The sequence below is a fragment of the Mustela erminea genome, chromosome 5 (assembly GCF_009829155.1).
Source record: "Mustela erminea isolate mMusErm1 chromosome 5, mMusErm1.Pri, whole genome shotgun sequence".
Lineage (NCBI taxonomy): Eukaryota > Metazoa > Chordata > Mammalia > Carnivora > Mustelidae > Mustela > Mustela erminea.
The window spans coordinates 51,382,094-51,401,363 of record NC_045618.1 but is presented as its reverse complement, the minus strand read 5'-3'; the positions used below and the strand labels follow the sequence as shown (position 1 = coordinate 51,401,363).

Below are 19,270 nucleotides of genomic sequence, written 5' to 3'. Positions count from 1 at the left end.
CAAAAGGCTGATATCCAGGATCTATAACGAACTTCTCAAACTCAACACACACAAAACAGACAATCATATTAAAAAATGGGCAGAAGATATGAACAACAAAGACATACAAATGCCTATCAGACACATGAAAAAGTGTTCATCGTCACTAGCCGTCAGGGAGATTCAAATTAAAACCACATTGAGATACCACCTTACACCAGTTAGGATGGCCAAAATTAGCAAGACAGGAAACAACATGTGCTGGAGAGGATGTGGATAAAGGGGAACCCTCCTACACTACTGGTGGGAATGCAAGTTGGTGCAGCCACTTTTGAGACTATGAAAAACAATCTGAGGGTTTTGAAGGGGGGGTGGTTGGGAGGCTGGGGGAGCCAAGTGGTGAGTGCTACAGAGGGCACGTATTGCATGGAGCACTGGGTGTGGTGCATAAACAATGAATTCTGTTGCACTGAAAAGAAATTAAATTTAAAAATATTTAATTAACTTCGCAAGATAAAGGATCATCGGCAGAAAGCCATGAATTCCAGGCTTTGCTTTCCCCTCCTCTGGAATTACCCTCTTCTCCTTGATCAGTGAACTGGGTCCTGGCTGGATTTCTTGCTTATCTTCTGTGGGGAGGGGCCTATTATAGTGATTCTCAAGTGTCTTTGCCTGAGGCGGAATTGCTCTGCCATTGCCAGAGGCCGGCTAAGTAATCTGCTTGGTTTCTCTCTTGGGAGCTTTTGTTCCCTGAATGCTTTCTGTAGAGCTCTGGAGGATGGGAATGAAAATGGAAGCCTCCCAATCTCCAGCCCAGAGAAACCAAGAGCTCAGGGCCTCACTCCTCAGTGCACCCTTGGAGAAAAGCATTCAATCACTACCTGGTCCCCGGCCACCCTCTGAGCTCACATGACCTGTGACCCAGCAATTCTGTCTCAGGCACACAGCCCCATTTAGGGTCTCCAAACCCAGCAGATCTCTGCCACTCTCTGGGGGGGAGGGGTCTCCCCGGCCCTGCCACTTGTGGGGTCCCTGCTCAAAGAGCAATGCCCTGACTGTGCCACAGATCAGAGTTTAAGGTAACCCCGAATTCAGAGTTCACTCCTTGGCTCTGTCTCTGTAGCCAGCTTCCCTGCTTTAATACCTGGGAGCTCTGCTACACTCAGACACCCCTGATCCTTCTGTGACCCCACAGGACTTGAGACCATGCTGTCCCCACAAGGGCTCCACCCCCGCTTAGACTCTGGAGCGATGTCCTTCAGTACGGCAGACTTCTTCTTCTTCTTCTTCTTTTTTTTTTTTTGACACAGAGAAAGAGATCATAAGCAGGCAGAGAGGCAGGCAGAGAGAAGGGGATGCAGGCTCCTTGCCGAGCAGAGAGCCTCATATGGGGCTCATTTCAGGACCCTGAGATCATGAACCGAGCCGAAGGCAGAGGCTTGAACCCACTAAGCCACCCAGGTACCCCACTGCAGCAGACTTCTAAAATTTTGATTTTGTGCTCCATTGCTCCGTGGCTTGCCGGAAACCGGCCCCTCCCCGCACAGGCTACCTTCCCATCTCTTTGGATTCACTTCTCCATAAGTCCTACCTTTCAGAAAGTGGTCAATGTTCTGTTTCAAGAATTGCTGCTCTTCTCTTTGATCTCCCATTGGGTTTGTTGGTGTTCGGAATGGTTTGATAACTATCTAGCTGAACTCCTGCAACCTGATGTCATCTCAGCCTGCTACCATTCTGCCGTCTTGACTTCTACCAACCATTTCTTGGAGGGACTATCTTTTTGCCTTTGGATAGTCCTACTTGCTTTGGTGAAGATTAACTGGCCACTAATTGACTGAATATTTATTAGACTAAAAAATCTAATAGAGGAACTGGTGGGTAGAAAAACAATTGCTATAGACAGAATGTTTGAAATGTTAAAATTTCACATGTGATGGTATTAGGAGGTCAAGCACTTGAGAGGTGACTAGGTCATGAGGGTAGAGCCCACAGGAGTGGGGCTCAGGAGAACTCCCTGCCCTGCTACCATATGAAGACACAGCAAATAGGTAGCCATCTATAAAACATCTATAAATCTGAGGTGGATTTTCAGCAGACACCAAATCTGCTGGTGCCTTAATCTTGGACTTTCCAATCCCTTAAACACTTAGAGATGTTTGTTGTTTATTAGCCATCCAGTATGTGGAAGCTTGCTGTACCATCCTGAACATCTCCCAATGTCCTCCGTGTTATTCCTTATGCTCCATAAGTAAGTGAAACCATATGATAATTGAATCTCTCTGCTTGACATATACAATGGAGTATTATGCCTCCATCAGAAAGGATGAATACCCAACTTTTGTGTCAACATAGACAGGACTGGAAAAGATGATGCTGAGAGAAGTAAGTAAAAGTCTGAAATTTTTGAAGAAATCAGCATCACTTTTTAATTTTTCCTTCTAAATAGACATCATTTGTGGTGACAGGTTGATTCACAGCAAAAAATGAGTAGAAAGCAGAATTCTCATATATAAATTATTCAGCCTCTCCCACTTTCAACATCCTACACCAGAGCAGTACATTTGTTATAAATGATGGACCTACTTTGACACATCTCCCAAAGTCTATAGAAGCCATTAGGGTTCACTTTGGGTGCTGTATATGTGTATGTAACTAGGGTTTTTTCTCTTGCTAGTCTATCTTTTGCCAGCTTAATTTGTACATTCCTAGTCTCTGAACCTAAGAGGGTAGAGGAAAAAGTTTCTTCCTCCACTCTGTTTCCTCCACGTATTCCACAAACACATGTCCAGGTTGAACCCTGGCTCTTCACAACATTAACCCTTGTGCTCATTTGCTCACTCTTGTAATACATCTAACATAGTCTGAGAATTGTTTTGCCCATCCCACCATGATGAACTCCAAAAGTTTAGGATGTGTTTGCAGTTTTTCCCTTATCTCTACCCTACCCTGCTGAAGACTGATGATTTACAACTAAACCATAAAATCAGAGATAATGAAAGTATTGGTGTTTAGTAAGTGTGCTGTACAACAATGTATAAGCAGCACCACGTAGTTAGCTGTAAGCTATACTATGACATTGGGGCTCTAATTCAGGCCCATTCTTTTTCTCACTACATGATGTTCCATAAAGTCACAAATGAAGTTAAGTAGGCATAGAGTCAGGAGCAGAAAGTGTTTTTGAGACTGAGATGATAACATGCAGATAAGCAGGCATATCTATTTGGCCATCCCAGAGACAGCTCTCTTCTCTTTCCTTAGACTTGTCATTGGACAGGATGAACTGATTACAGGGCCATACTCTCAAGGGGCTGGAAGGTCAGTGAAAGTCAGGACAAATCCCAGACCTCCCTGACTTACTTCTACACCCAGTCTAAATACTTTTCACTGGAAGAGAGTATTTTCTGAAACTTGATCAATCAACAATCACTCAGAAATGTTAAACAAAACTACATTGTTCACTGAGAACTTCAGCCAGTAATGATTTCATTCTTCAGCTGTAACCCCAGTCATTTGAGCTGGCTGATGAAGTTCCAGGTCTGAAATGCTATCCCCAATGGTCCGTTTTTCTGAGGCCTGGGGATATCTGGGAGATTGAAGCTGTCTTGAGGCAACTTCCCCCAGGAACCTAACAGGAATCGAGGCCTCTTGAGAGGAAATTTTAGAGATAGAGCAAGACGGGGGACTGCAGATAAGACATATCCTGCTCTGGATCTACCCCCTCCCTCTTTCTGGCCACTCTACTGTTTACCACACAGAAGGGAGTAGCCAAAGGCAACTTTTAGGTGCAAGGTAAGCTGCACCTAAGCTGTAAGGTGCAAGTGCCTTCTGACAGTTACCCCAGAGTAAATCTTAGTGTGCCTACTGTGATGTCCAATCCCAGATCTGCCTGTGTTTTCCTGATACACCCATTCCATTTTCACTGCTCTCTGATTCTCTATAAAGATAGAAGTTATAGCATCTGAGTGGCTCTGTCAGTTAAGTGTCTGCCTTTGGGTCAGTTCATGATCCCAGTGTCCTGGGGTCAAGCCCCTCATCTCGGGCTCCCTGCTTAGCAGGAACCTACTTCTCCCTTGCCCTCTGATGCTCCTCCTGCTTATGCTCTCTATCTGTCCAATAAATCAATAAGATGTTTTTTTAAAAAAAATAAAGAGAATTTTGAAACTTTTCAGTTTATCTTTCCCTCCCAATCAGAAACTTCAATTACTATGGACTCTGAAAAACAATCTGAGGGGTTTGAAGTGGTGGGGGGGTGGGAGGTTGGGATACCAGGTGGTGGGTATTATAGAGGGCACGGATTGCATGGAGCACTGGGTGTGGTGCAAAAATAATGAATACTGTTATGCTGAAAATAAATAAAAAATAAATTAAAAAAAAAAAGTCTCATTCAGGGCACCTGGGTGGCTCAGTTGGTTAAGCGACTGCCTTCGGCTCAGGTCATGATCCTGGAGCCCTGGGATTGAGTCCCACATCGGGCTCCCTGCTCAGCAGGAAGTCTGCTTCTTCCACTGACCTCTCTCCTCTCATGCTCTCTCTCTTTCTTTGTCTCTCTCTACCTCTCAAATAAATAAATAAAATATTAAAAATAAATAAATTAATTAAAAAAAAGAAACTTCAATTACTGTCACCTCTACTTACCTCTACTACTAGATCAGAATTAAAAGTGAACTTTTAATTTTGACTCTTGAAGAAAAAATATCAGTAGTGGTAATAATAACAACATTAAAATTCTTTTAGGGCTTACAGTGTGCTTTGAATAGGGTGACCCTATAATTTGCTGTCTGGTTGGGACACTTTTGAGAGTGAAGAGGGACATTATTATATATTAGCCAAGAAATGAGCATAAATAGGGATGGTCCTCAGCAAGCAGGGGCACTTAGATGGTTTCATAGCTATGAACCAGTTTCACATGATAGAGAGCGAAAGGAGCTCTCCGTGTTCTCTCTGTAAGGGCACTAATCCCATTCCCAAGTGCTCCACCTTCATGACATAATCACCTCTCAAAGGCCCCACTTCTAGTTACCATCCCATTGAGACTTAGGTTTTGATATACAAATTTTGGGTGGGGGTGGGAAACAAACATTCAGTCCATAGCATCTTAGAATAAGGCACTTAAATTATTCCTAATTTACAGATAAGGAAACAAATACAGAAGTTGATATATTATTGATCTTTAAAATCATAATGCAGGACTTTTGGGTACACATCTGCACTCAACCAGAGAAATGCAAGTTGGAGTTTCAGGAATAATTAAAAAGGTGAACTGATTCCAGACCACTGTCCAAACAGACTCCAGTTGCTATGCACTTAAATTCTCTTTTATTAGTGCTTTGCCAATCATCCATGTGTTTTATAGATGACAAACTGAGGTCCAGAGAGGTGATAACATTTTCCTGAACATAACATACCAGTCATGAAGCTGCAACTAATACATATGGTCTCCTCACTCTACAGGCTTTAGTCACATTCTCAAGAGTGGTTTATGGAAATGAATATCACATCATATATGCCTAAAGAAATGACAACTGTGATGTATGTCAAACTACTTGAGAGAAATTTTGAGAGATTGATATCATATTTAATCTGTGTAATGAAGGTAAATACTGCAACTGTGATTTAATGTATGGGAAATGAGGTTTCTCAGTAATGGCTCACAGACTCATTCTATACTGGATAGCTGTCCCCATGACCTAGAGGACAACAGAGATGATGCAGACATTCTCAGAACCATTTTTTAAAACAGAGGTTTGAGGCAAACAAGACTCAAGTCTCACTGCTTGGAGAAAATCCCATTGCTGGAAGGGACATTCTTCTGCTGCTCATATTCTTAGTCAATGTCACTGTTTCTCAGCTGCATCCTTTTCCTTGTCTGGTACCCACCTCCCCCTTTCCACCATCCTCACAGACAAGACAGTCTCTTATTCCTTTACCCATGTCAGCCCCCTTCCTGGAGCTATGCTCTCTCTCTGTGCTGTATTTTCACTGTCTTCTCCCATACTGACTCTTTCCTCAAAGATGTGCACCCCTTCATGTGACCTTCTCCCCAGCCATCCCCATCATGTTAGTGCACAAATTTACTCTATCTCATCACTGTCAGCCTCCTCATTAACTCCATTTCTTTCACTCTGACTTTTTCATTCCAGCTGCCACTTTCAGGAAGTGAATAAGGATTCTCTGAAAGTACTCCAGCAAATACTCTATTGATCTCCTGATTATCACATCTCATCATCTAATAAAATATTACCTTCTTAAACATTTTTAAAAATTGTAAGTTATCTATATGTACATGTATATATATAAATATACACATAATGTGTGGGTATACTCTCTCTATATGCACATAGACAGAGAAAGAGTGTTAGTTTTTTTCTATCAATCTTGTCTTTTAACTGTACCATTTAGTCCATTTATATAACATAATTATTCATTTTTATTTTCTTTTTTTTTTAAGATTTTATTTATTTATCTGACAGAGAGAGATCACAAGTAGGAAGAGAGGCAGGCAGAGAGAGAGAGAGGAGGAAGCAGGCTCCCCGCCGAGCAGAGAGCCCGATGCGGGACTTGATCCCAGGACCCTGAGATCATGACCCGAGCCGAAGGCAGCGGCCTAACCCACTGAGCCACCCAGGCGCCCCTCATTTTTATTTTCCTCAGTGAATACCTACTACCTTATTTTGCCATTGCTATTAGTCTCATTTGTCTGGCATTTCTATTTCCTATCCTTTCTTCCCTTCTTTTGGATTTGTGGTGTAATTGTCTGTCATTTTGTGACAGCCATTAAAGCTGTTCAAAATAATTCTCTCATTCCAGGCACCTAGAAGGATCCTATTTCTCTGTCCCTTGTAGTTAAATGTGACCATGAAGTTTTCTCCGGTCAATGAAGTGTGAATAGAAGTGACATATGTCCCTTCCAGAAGAAGCATTAAGAGCTGTCCTCTGCGGTGCTGCTTTTTTTTTTTTTTTTAGGTTTTATTTATTTACTTAGATAGAGACAGAGAGAGAGAGTGGGTAAAAGGCAGAGGAGGAGGAGGAGAGAGAGAATCCCAAGCAGACTCCAAGCTCAGCCCAGAGTCCAACTCAGAGTTTGATCTTATGACCTGAGATCATGACCTGAGCCAAAATCAAGAGCAGGATGCTTAACCAGCTGAGCCACCGGGGCATCCCAGTGCTATGTTCTTTCCTCTGCCTCTTTGATTAAGACAGTGTGTGTCAAGAGGAAGCCTGTGTCAGCCTGTTTTCCCAAGTGACAATAGCAGGCAGAGCCCCTAGGCTGGACCAAGATAGATATGTAGCAGGAATGAGAAAGAAACTTTAAACTACTGAAATTTTGAGATTGTTTGTTACTGCAGCACAACTAGACTCTCCTAACTGATCCACAGTCTACTTATTCTCTGCTAGTTTGGAATTCAAACCCTGTGTTTCCCTTCTTTTCATTGCTTATCTTAGAAATTCTCAAATGCATACTAAACATAGAAAAGTCTAATCAATACTTTTAGTCATCTCTTGAACACGGAAATTCACATCACTTCCAAGTTATGTTCCTGACATATATTTTAATTTTATCTTCTTAACTCAACAAGAAATTATTGCTTTATGTAGTCAAAAGATCTTTGATTTGTTCACATACTTATCACCATCTTTCTTTATTCCTTCCTGAATTCATATTTCTGATGAGTAGCCTTTCTTTGTAACCTCAAATCCATTCTTAGAAATTTTTTAGTAGAAGACTGCTTTAATGAAGTCATATAACTCCATTAGGTTTTGTTTTATATTATTGTTTTGTCAGCAAACGCCTTATTTTATTCACTTATTTCTAAGTGCCAGAGTAAATAATTCTATGTTGGTGTGTTGAGAAATCAAAGCCAGTGTATTGAATTAAGATTATGATGTGCTAAAGAGGGGAAAAGCCATTCACATGGTCAGGTTACACCCTCAGCATTCCAGCTGCCACTTTCAGGAAGTGAAAAGCCCAGGGCACAGTTTCAGGACATGGATACAGAAGCAAAGTCATAAGATTTGTCCCGTGCCTTGGTGACTGAGCCAGCCTGACATCCCTTGGGGGTTTCGTTTGATTTTAGTTCCTCTCCTCCACTCTGACCTTCTAGGAGTGGTTGCTGTGGCCAAGAACTGTACCACATCCACCTTCCATATGCAGGAGAGCTGAAGTGGCCAACACTGGGTGAGGTCGCAGGTCTCCTCCTCTCCCAGCCCAGACTCCCCCTCCCAGACCCTAGGTCCATGTAGTCTTCCAGCTGCAGAAAGCAGGATGCCCCCACACCAGAAGAGGTGCTGTTGGAATTCCAGTCACGCCAGGACTCCTGGGGAGACAGAGGACCTCCATTTCTCTGGTGCTCTGGGGATCATGTGTTTATGTGTCCCTTGCAAACCTGCAAGGGTTATTTGTTTGATGCAAATGGCCCCCTGAGATGACAAGGACTTTGGTGCGGTTCAGGCATCATTACCGTAGTGGCTTTCTTTGCTGCTCCTTGTGAGCCAGCAGACAGATGAGGTTCACATGGTATGGTTCCTATAAACAAGACTCACCCTTCTCAGCAGTCCTGAAAAAAGAGTGGTGTGGATGGTTCCCTACAATGCCCTTCCTCACAATGTCTTTGGTTCCCACTAAAGTGAAACCAAGATGCTCCTCCCACCTATCTTTCCTTGGAAGCCAAACCCCTTTGTAATCTGTATAAGATTCCCTCTCCAGGGATCCCGGGATCACAGAGACTGGCCTTCTGCTCTGTCCTAGAGACCAAGCTAGAGATCCAGGTCAGTGGCTGAAGAGATGGTCTCAGGGACTCCTTCTTCTTTTGTGTTGGATTAAAGGGACCAGGGTGGTTGCGGTTAGCACCTGAAAAAACTTGAGCTGGACCAATATCGGGATGGAGCATGTGGGCTGCAGGGAAACAAAGGCACTGGGGGAGGGAAGCATTGCTCTTGGGAATACAATGGCATCCCTCTATGATACTGGTGTTAGGAACTGGGCTGTTGCCCTTGTGTTGGAGAACAATAGGCCTCACTCTGTCCGTCATGATCCTATAGGTCATGTGGTATTTCAGGGATACAGTTCAGCTCATGTTTTATTCAAAAGGATTTCCTGATAAGCACCTTGAGCACTGGGTATAAATGTACTTATTCTTCAAAAGTATTTTATTTTTTTTAATGTTTTTAAGATTTTATTTATTTATTTGACAGGGATAGATAGAAAGCACAAGCAGAGGGGGCAGCAGAGGGAGTGGGAGAAGCAGGCTCCCCAGTGACCAGGGAGCTGAGCTCGAGACAAGACTAGATCCTAGGACTTCAGATCACGACCTGAACTCAAGGCAGACACTTAACAGACTGAGCCATCCAGGTGCCCCCTCAAATAGATTTTAAATTTTAAAATCTCTAATATTCAGACATAGGACTGCAGGATTTTAGTTCACTGTCAAGTCACCAACCAGAGGGAAAGACCACCTGTCTCCAGCTAGTAGGACTTAAATACTCTTCGACAAGAGTCTATGTGAGCATCTCAGTCCTTGGAAAATTGCATAGGAGGAAGGGTACCTTTCCGGCTGACCCAAACGGAGACTGTGAGCCAGGGAGGCCACGGGTAGGAGCTGGGGTTCTTTCTCAGGCAACGCTTTTTCTCTTCTCTCCCTTTCCTGGCTAGGCTCTTCCAGAGGAGTGAGACCACCATGGCTCAGGAGAGGTTCTTCATCCTGTTCCCACTACTGGTCCTGGTGCTGCTGGTGCTGGGCAGTGTCCAGCCTTCTCTGGCCAAGGAGTCGAGGGCCGATAAGTTCCTGCGGCAGCACATAGACTCGAACACCTCCACCGTCAATGCCAGCTACTGCAACCAAATGATGAAGCGCCGGAATATGACGGTTGGATTTTGCAAGCCGGTGAACACGTTTATCCACGAGCCTCTGCCAGATGTCCAGGTCATCTGCTTCCAGGGAAATGTAACCTGCAAGAACGGGAAGCCCAACTGCCACCAAAGCAGTTCCAAAATGCGCATCACCGACTGCCGCCTGAAGAAAGGCTCCAAATACCCCAAATGCAACTATGAGACCAAGCAGCAAGAGAAATTCATCATCGTGGCCTGTGAGTGTGTACAGTACGAGACAGTCCACTTTGATGGTTCTGTGTAGGTCTGCACCTGAGGCCAGAGTAGCAAGAAGCCCCACCTCCCTGTTGTGGTAACTGCTTCTCCCCTCTCCCTTCCTGGGTCTGAAAGAACTCCAGCCAGGGCTCCTGTCCCAAACACACATGCGTTCCTACCCAGGACCTGCCCCTGTGTGGTTTGGGAGGTGAGGGGGTCCCTGTGAAAACCACTTCCTGGATTCTTTCAGTAAAATACAGTTGCAACCACCTGGATTTCTGAAACTGTCACCATCCTGATACTGTCGTGTGACTGAGTTCCTGCTTGGGTGAGAACTGTAAATCTGGGTAGATTTTGTAAGCATCGAATAGAATCATTACTTGCCTTTGCTCCTGACTCTTGGTTCTCCGTGACCTGAGATCATTCCTTTGCTCAGAGATGCCTTGCTGTCAAATATGAAGCTGTTAAGTATGGGCTATTTGAGATGAAAGGGAGCTACAGTCTGGGACTGTCCTGCTGGGTGAGCTGATGGAGGGGAGCTCAAATACCAAAATCTGGCACGGAAGGAAGGACAGGGTGACCTCAAGAAAATCCTGCTCAGACCCTGGCTGGGCAGGAGTAGGGGATGAAATTATGACCCTAAGTTTTCCTTTTCCTTTTATTGAGTGAGCTATTACCAGATCACAGTGACCATCTCTTAGTTGGAAAGTCAGGACATTGCATTTAGGAGCTAGAAGGGACTGTAAGGATTATTAAATTAAATGAGAATAAGTAGATATTGACTCATGTATCCACTTTAATAGATTGGGCCTGTCTAGAACATTGCAGAAAAAAATTTTAATAAGCGATGAGGTTGAACGGTAGCCTCTGTTGAAGGCACGATGGAGGTAAACGTGTGTGTTCCACTTGCTATCCCTGAGATAGTAATCCCCACTTTTACAGAGGAACAGCCTGAATCTCAGGAATGGGTAAGTGACTTGCTCACGGCTGCTGCTACTTAGTGGCACAGCTGAGACTAGACCCCAGGTCTCCTGGCCTCCAGTCCTTGTTCTTTCTGCTACCAGAGTGGACTCAGGAAGAAAATCCTGCAGTCTCCCTTTTCCTAAGTGTGGTGGGGAGAGCACCTGGGTGGCTCAGTCTGTTAAGGGATCTACTCTTGATTTCATGCATATCATGCTCTCAAGGTCCTGGGATCGAGACCCATATTGGGCTTTGTGCTCAGCTCAGAGCCTGCTTAGGGTCTTATCTCTCTCCTCCTCTGCCCCTCCCCTGCTTGCACATGTGCTCTCTCTCTCTATCCTCCTCTTCCTCTGCCCCTCCCTTGCATGTGCTCTCTTGTGCTCACTCTCTCTCAAATAAATAAGTAAATCTTTAAAAACAGAAAAGTAAGGTAGAAGTAATTATGGATATGGCATCAAGGAAGTAGGTCTAGGGAGACCCGAGAAACAAGATCAGAAAAGATGGCATAGTAGGGTACATAGTTCCCTTGGTTCTATTGGACGTCCTGTTCTGGAAAGTTCACTGATCAAATCACTCAAGGGGAGGAGGAAAATCATTTTTTCTCACAGGAAGCGTAGCTTCACTTTTCCAGAATTCTACCTTTGACTCTTGGGCTTTTAGGAATGGCGGGTGCACTCCATGGCAGCCTTGATATTTATTTAAGTTCCGTAGTGTGATGTCCAGAGCTTGTAGTTTTTGCAGCATCCATGCACTCCTGAAATTCCTGCAGCCAATCTAGACACACGGAGATGTCAAACCATCAGTTCTTTCCTCAATACTTTTTTTTTCTTTTTCCTTTCTTTTTCTTTTAAAGATTTTATTTATTTGACAGAGAGAGAGAGAGCACAAGTAGGGAGAGCGACAGAGGGAGAGGGAGAAGCAGGCTCTCTGATGATCAGGGAGCCTGAGGCGGGGCTCGATCCCAGGACCCTGGGATCATGACCTGAGACCTTTAATGTCTGCCTTTGGCTCAGGTCATGATCCCAGGGTTATAGATGGAGCCCCTCCTTGGCCTCTCTGCTCAGTGGGGAACCTGCTTCTCCCTCTCCCTCTGTCTGCCTCTCCCCCTGCTTCGTGCTCTCTTGCTCTGACAAATAAATAAATAAAATCTTAAAAAATAGAAAAAAAAGTAAACACAGCTTGCACCTGGAGATGACAGGGGTGTGAAAGGTGAGAAAACCATTGGAACAGAGGCTAGTTCCATCTGTCACATTCTACAAATACATTTTGTTAAGGAAACATGACTACCTAGGAAACAAAGCCCTGACAAGCCAGGTAGTTCAGTCTGGATGATGTACCCTTCTTAGAGATGAGACTCAGAGGCAGCCTAAATGGGCAGAACTGACCTTAACCCTACCACACCCTGCCCTCCTCTGAGCAGCAGTGCTCAAGGAAGAGCCCTGGAGCTTGGAAGTAGCCCCTCAGGACTCTGCTGCTCCCTGCTATCACCACCCTGTCTGGGCCTCAGGACAATCTCTAGCATGGGGACTGTCAGAACTACCTTGTAGTCTGGTGTAAGGGTTCAGTGAGGCAATTTTGATAAATTGTCTTACAAATGGGAACTTTCAATCTGTTCTAGAATATGCTCCAAGTGAATGTAAAAATAAGTTAGCTGTCCATCCTAATATCTTAGTTTGTCCGTCGTATACTAAAATGACTATTATTTTAACTGTCTCCAGCATTAAAAGACCAAAGTCTAATCCAATTGATACTGACTTCTCAGATACCCATTACGGAAAAATAATAATAACAATAATAACTACTCAGTTGTGTCCAGAATGTTCACTTTTCCTAGGCTTCCTTAGGTCTGGTAACAGCAAGTGCATCTGGAAGGGTTTCCTGTTGTCAACCCACAGCCCCTAGAACCCACACTCATGTGGGAGCTTCAGAACTTATCTCCAGGGAAGACTGGTAGCACGCGGAGGGACTTATGGACAGCATGCACACTACAGATAAATTCATGGGGCTTCGGGCTGCTGTTTTGTTCCAGTATATTCCTTCTAACTGGTTTATACTGGTAAAAGTTGGCAAACAAACAGAATGTCCTGAACATAGGACTGGTTAAAATATGATGCATTTCCTTACAACAAAATACTATGCAAATAGAACCAAATACACCTTTGCTACTGACATAAAATATGTCCAAAATTTATTCTTAGTGGCAAATAGGAAATAGTGTATAACATTGTGTATAAAATGTTATTATTGGTGGGGCACCTGAGTGGCTCAGTTGGTTAAAGCCTCTGCCTTCGGCTCTGGTCATGATCCCAGAGTCCTGGGTTCGAGTTCCCCATCAGGCTCTCTGCTCTGCAAGCAGCCTGCTTCTTCCTCTCTCTTCTCTCTCAGCCTGCCTCTCTGCCTACTTGGGATCTCTGTCTGTCAAATAAATAAATAAAATCTTTTAAAAATAAAAAAATATTATTATTGGTGATGGGAAAAGAGGAGAGAAACACATGCATGAGGATACATGTTAATTCACCATTTTTAATGTTTTCTTTATTTACTTGAGAGAGAGAGAGAGCCTGTGAACAAGGGAGGGGGCAGAGGTCAAGAAAGAAGCACTGAACAGGGAGCCTGACCACTCAAGACCAGGGGCTCCAATCCCAGGACCCGGGGATCATGACCTGAGCTCAAGGCAGACATTTAACGCACTGAGCCTCCCAGGTACACTGTCAGTAAACTTTTATTTTTATTTATATTTTTGGAAATAATATATTAGTTTATTATTATTTTAAATTTTTTTCATTTAAAGTCAACTAATTAACATACAATTATTGTTGGTTTCAGAGGTACAGGTCAGTGACTCATCCCTCAGTTTGTTTCCTATCGTTAAGAGTCTGTATGGTTTGTCTCCCTCTCTGGCTTCCTCTGGTTTTATTTTTTCCTCTCTTCCCCTATGATCCTCTGCTTTGTGTCTTAAATTCCACAGATTAGTGAGATCATACGATAATTGTCTTTCTCTGAATGACTTCTGTCACTTAGCATAACTTCTCCAGTTCCACCCAGTTGTTGCAAATGCCAAGATTTCATGTTTCTGACAGCTGAATCATATTCCATTGCATATATTAATAATATTTAATACTTAAATCTGTGTAATAAATAAAGACCATGAAGAGACATAAAGAACTGAACTGCATCTGGAAAAGAAAACTGGGGCCTAACAAACAATGACCAAAGGAAAACATCCTTTTTACCAGATTTATTTCTCAGTGTTGCATTGATGCTTACCATTTGCATGTGCAAGGTGTCCATAGATATAAAGGAAAAAGTTAAAGGGACTACCTCACTGCAGCCCCTTCTCTGTCAGTAAGGAAGATCCTGGTAATAGAAAGTTCAAAAAATGAGGTGCCTGGGTGGCTCAGCGGGTTAAGCCTCTGCCTTCTGCTCAGGTCTTGATCTCAGGGTCTGAGATCCAGGCCCCCATCAGGGACTCCGCTCAGCGGGGAGCCTGCTTCCCCTCTCTCTCTGCCTGCCTCTCTGCCTACTTTGATCTCTCTCTCTGTGTCAAATAAATAAATAAAATCTTAAAATTAGAAAAAAGTCCAGGCAATGGCATTAGGAAGAAAACTTGTAAGTACCATCATGATGAAACCTTGAGTTGACCCGGACACCCTCACCTGTCACCCTGCAGCAGCCCAGCAGACAGAAGCACACACCCCCGCTTTCCACACAACTAACCACCGTCGTGATGGAGATCTCGTGGTACAGAGTAGGTGCACTTTATCTGAAGCCTATTGGCTTACTTTCAGGCAGTGTTCCTCAGTGTCAGCCATTTTGACAATCAAACCTGTAGCTCTGCAGAAACAATAATACTAAACCTTAAAAAGAATGTGGAGCTCATCAGATAGTATCAGTCTCTATCTCACTGTTCTGACCACTCACTTGTCAGGTGTCTGACACAGAAAGACCTCAGCAACCATGGAAGAGGGAGTGTTCTAAGAGGCTAAATATGGCTGATATCCTGTATGATTCAAGATGCTAATGTTCTTTCAATGACAAGAATTTGGCACCATTACTTTTGCAGTCAGCAAGCATATAAAAGTCTAGAGAAAGAAACAGCCCAAATAGCAGGCCTTCGAACTAATCCCCTTCAAGCCAGGCAGCAGTGTGGAGAAAACACAGGCGTGTTGCAGCAGAGACCCCAAAATGGACACGTCAAATGCCCTGAACTTGCTTTAGGATTGTGGGCCTGGACCAAGGTTTATCAGCCAACCGCCAGGGTCCATTCACATGACACACAGCTTCTGACCGAGTTCAGGACATCCTATTACAGAATATGGCAACTTGGCAAATTCAATCTTTTAAGTTGAAGAAATTTGAGAAAAGACAGGTACAGGAAAGACATACTGACCTTCTCTGGAAGCAGGTCATTAAACCCTCCTGGGAGAAGGTTTCCTACACCCAGAGGAAAGGAGTGTCATTTTCTGCAAAAATGGAGTGACATCTGAACAAACATCTTGCTAAGTTGCCCACCAATTGCTACACTTAGCTTGTACCCTTTGTTCTAGCACATCTTTCCACCACTTTCCACCTTTCATCAAACATAGCATACACACGCTCAGGTTTAACCACTTTTTTAGAGCCTTATTTCCTTGGGAAGGCTCTCCTCTCACCATAAACCTATGTGAAATAAATGGGAATACTTTTCTCTTGTTAATCTGTTTGGGTTTTTCTTATTCTTATTATTATAGGGTCCCAGCTGAGAACGTAGAAGGGTAGAAGAAATGGATATTATTCCTCCACTACACTTGTAAGATTTGGGATAATTTAAAAGAGATAGGGAGGAGAGGGAGACTATTCCAGTTGTGTCCTCTCCAATCTTTCTTGCAGTCGTTCAAATAGGTGTTTTAAGACAAGGTACAAACTTTGTTTCAGGAATCAGGTAGAAGTCCAGTCTTGAGAACTTGGGAACTGGGTGAAAATCAGTGTCAGGTAAGAAAAATGGTTCTCCACTAGGAATGGATATGAGATTCACCATGGAGCTCATCAAACACAGACATGCAAAAAAGACCTGCTTCCCAAAGAGTCTGTTTCAGGAGACCTAGAATCTAGGCCTTCTTAAGAGTCTTTTAGGCACTTCTGATGAGAGAGGGCAGGGTTGGGAATTCCAGTTAGGAACAGGGGTAATCTGATACTGTTTGCCTCTGCTAGTGGGTTCAGAGAGAAGTGGGGCTTGTGGCTGTAGAACAGGAAACATGAGGATTAGATACACAGACAACTCATTTGGTTTGAGTTGGTTTGGTTTGGTTTGGTTCTAATTAAGTAGCTTTAATTCTTCAGGGCCCTTTTAGGTTTACAAAAAAAATGAGTAGAAAGAATAGAAAATTCTCTTGTGCTTCTCCCTTCCCCACTTTCCTACCCACACAGCCCACAGTTTTCCTGTTATTAACATCTTCCTTGGGGGGGGTCATCCTTTTCCTATAATTGATGAACCAATATTGATGATGGCTAACTAAAGTCCACAACTGAATAATGATCAATTCTCTGCATTATATATTTCTATGGGTTTGGACAGTGCATAATATCACTGTAGGAGAGGAAGCCATCTTCCTCGGCTTTCTAATGGTCTCTGACTGGGTCTCAAAATTGAACTGACAGAGATAAGTAAGAGTAAATCATACAAATTCGCTTAAATTTTTACATGTACATAGGAGCGTCCGTAAGGGAATGAAGACCTGAAATAGCGACCAGCACTGGAAGCTTTTATACCCTCTAGACAAAGACACAATACATTTGTAGAGACTTGTTTGGTCTACGGGTTGGAAATGGTGAAGAAATAACTAGAAAGAAAAGGGTTAGTATAACAAGGTTTGTTTCAGATTCCTCTGGTGCCACCTCTGGCTGGTAACATTGACTCCAGGAAAAGAATTTATATCCTACCTTTAGGCAAAAAAGGAGAGCTTTTCCTGCATTTATGGATTCTTAACTGCCCTTAGTACAAAATATTATTTGTGTCAAAGAGCCATAGCTTGGGGTCACAGAGTCTGGTTTCCTTCAGCATGAACAAAGATGATCTCCTCATGTACTTAGATTTTCTTTGATTTCTTTCAGCAGAGTTTTGTAGTTTTCCTCATAATGAGCTTGTTCATTTTTTTAGTAGATTCATATCTACATATTTCATTTTTCTTGGGTGCATATGTAAATTTTTTTCTCAAATTTCAATTGTTCGTTACTGGTACCTAAGAAAGCAGTTGATTTTTGTATATTAACCTTATATCTTGTGATTTTGCTCTGAAAAGACATCATTTTTATCCTGTAGATAAATGAAGGAATTAAAAAGCAAGAGTGTTCCCCTATTCTATTGATGCTCAAGGAGTACTAATCTGGAAGGGATGTGTAAAACATATTGGAAGGAAAAGAGGCTAGAGGCAGGGAGTCCCTGTAGGAGACATTTTTGTGAGCCCTCCAAAAAACAAGAAGATTCCAAGTAAGCATATTACAGCACCAGTGGAAAAGCAAGAACAGACCGAAGAGGCAAATACCCTAAACTGGCCTTTCTCCTTCATGCCTATGGGTCTCTGTTGCCAGACTCCAACATGTCCGTGTACCCAATGTGCAGCAAGCCAAATTCTGAGACACTGGATTTAAAGCAAGGAAAGCTTTGTAGTCTAGAGAGCAGCCCAAGGAGAAAGAAGGGGATCATTCCCAAAGCTGCCTTGCCCTCTTACCCTGTTGATCTATAAGGGACAACTTACACACATGAAAGGAAGCTAAGGGGTTTCCTGACACTCGTTGGGAGGTCCTTGAAAAATCTGGAGATAAGCATTCTTCTGGACAGGGAGGCACAACTTGTGATCTCGGATCAGATACATCAAGATAAATGTTTCTGTCTGGTCTCTGTTATGTGTCTACAATCATTAGGTACTGCAGAGTAGAAGTAAAAAGACAAAGTTAATGATTGATTGTGCTGAAGTTTAAGAAGTAAGGAAAACAGAGGCACCTGTGTGTCTCTGTCATTTGACCTTCCAATTGGTTTGTACTCAGGTCCTGATCTCATGGGTGGTGGGATTGAGCCCCAATAGGACGAAGTGCTGCTGGATGGGGAGTCTCCCTCCTCTCCCTTGCCGCTCCACCCACTCATGCTCTTTTTCTCTCTCTCTCAAACAAATAAATACATTTTTCAAACAGAGTACATAAAACATAATTAAATAGGAAACAACACAACTTAGACCTAAGTGTACCATGCAAATAATAAAATTACAGTGATCCTTATGATTTCAGAATGGGTCCAGGAACCAGCTTCTGGCTTCCTCTTACATGCAGTTCCCTCATGGGATGCCCTTTACCATCCTCTTCACCTAACTTCTTATTAATCCGAAAATAAGTTCAAGTGTTAGAGCCTTCTATCTACCAGCTCCTCAGAGCCCCCTGGCACCTCCTCCACCGCAGCCAAAAGAGGCATTTACAGTTATTAATGTACAATGTATGTCTCTATTAATCTGACCATCTCCTTCATTAGATTATGAACTCCTGAATCTATAAGGGGCAACTTATACACATGTAAGGAAGCTAAGGTGTTTCCAGAGAGTTGTTGGGAGGTCCTAGAAAAATCTGGAGATAAACATTCTTCTGGAAAGTGAGACACAACTTGGGATCTGGGATCAAATACATCAAGATACATGAGTAGCAGAGAGTCTGGCCCAACAACATACCCATAAATCAATAATTCAATGGAGTCTGCTCTTGCAATTCACAACATTACCAGGTACCTAGAAAATATTGTATCAAATCTACATTGGGTGTTTTCTCCTAAAGAACTGAAAGCATAGAGGTTCCAAACACTGAAGCTTCCTATGGAGAAGGAAGCACCAAACCCATATCAGAAAGTCACCATTTCCTCATAATTTCTTTGAGGAAGTTATAACTTCTCCTTTGTACCTATAAGGAGGCTTGGTCTTCCTGCATCTGCAGGGATACTGGCTTTAAACAGTGAGTTGGAGGATGTGGGTCTCATCCACACTGTGCACAAGAAGGGCATCTTACAAGCCTTAGGTTTCCTTTTCCTCTTCCCTAGGGCTCAGAAACTATCCCTGCTACAAGCAGACCATGCTGGCATACCTGGCAGAGGAACTGCAGACAAAAGCCTCTGAGCCTGGGACTAACCACTGCGTCTGTCCTCAGCAGGACCCCAAGCAAGGAGACCTGGTAAGAGGAATAGCCTGGAGGCTGGGGAGTTAGAGCCGAGATGATGGCCAGATGGCCCAGGTTAAA

The 19,270-nt window shown here is 43.3% G+C and overlaps 1 protein-coding gene and 1 long non-coding RNA gene across 2 annotated transcripts; both read left to right on the top strand.

Annotated features, from left to right (window-relative positions):
- The first annotated feature begins 8,680 nt into the window (after positions 1–8,680).
- LOC116590805 (ribonuclease pancreatic-like) lies at positions 8,681–10,312 on the top strand. Its single transcript, XM_032343127.1, has 2 exons — positions 8,681–8,745; positions 9,629–10,312. Exon 2 carries the CDS (start codon positions 9,654–9,656, stop codon positions 10,107–10,109), a length of 456 nt encoding a protein of 151 aa, XP_032199018.1. The 5' UTR covers positions 8,681–8,745; positions 9,629–9,653; the 3' UTR covers positions 10,110–10,312.
- Positions 10,313–18,941: 8,629 nt separating this feature from the next.
- On the top strand, positions 18,942–19,270 carry LOC116590811. Its single transcript, XR_004285746.1, has 2 exons — positions 18,942–18,988; positions 19,074–19,270. It is a non-coding gene; the product is annotated as an uncharacterized LOC116590811 (long non-coding RNA).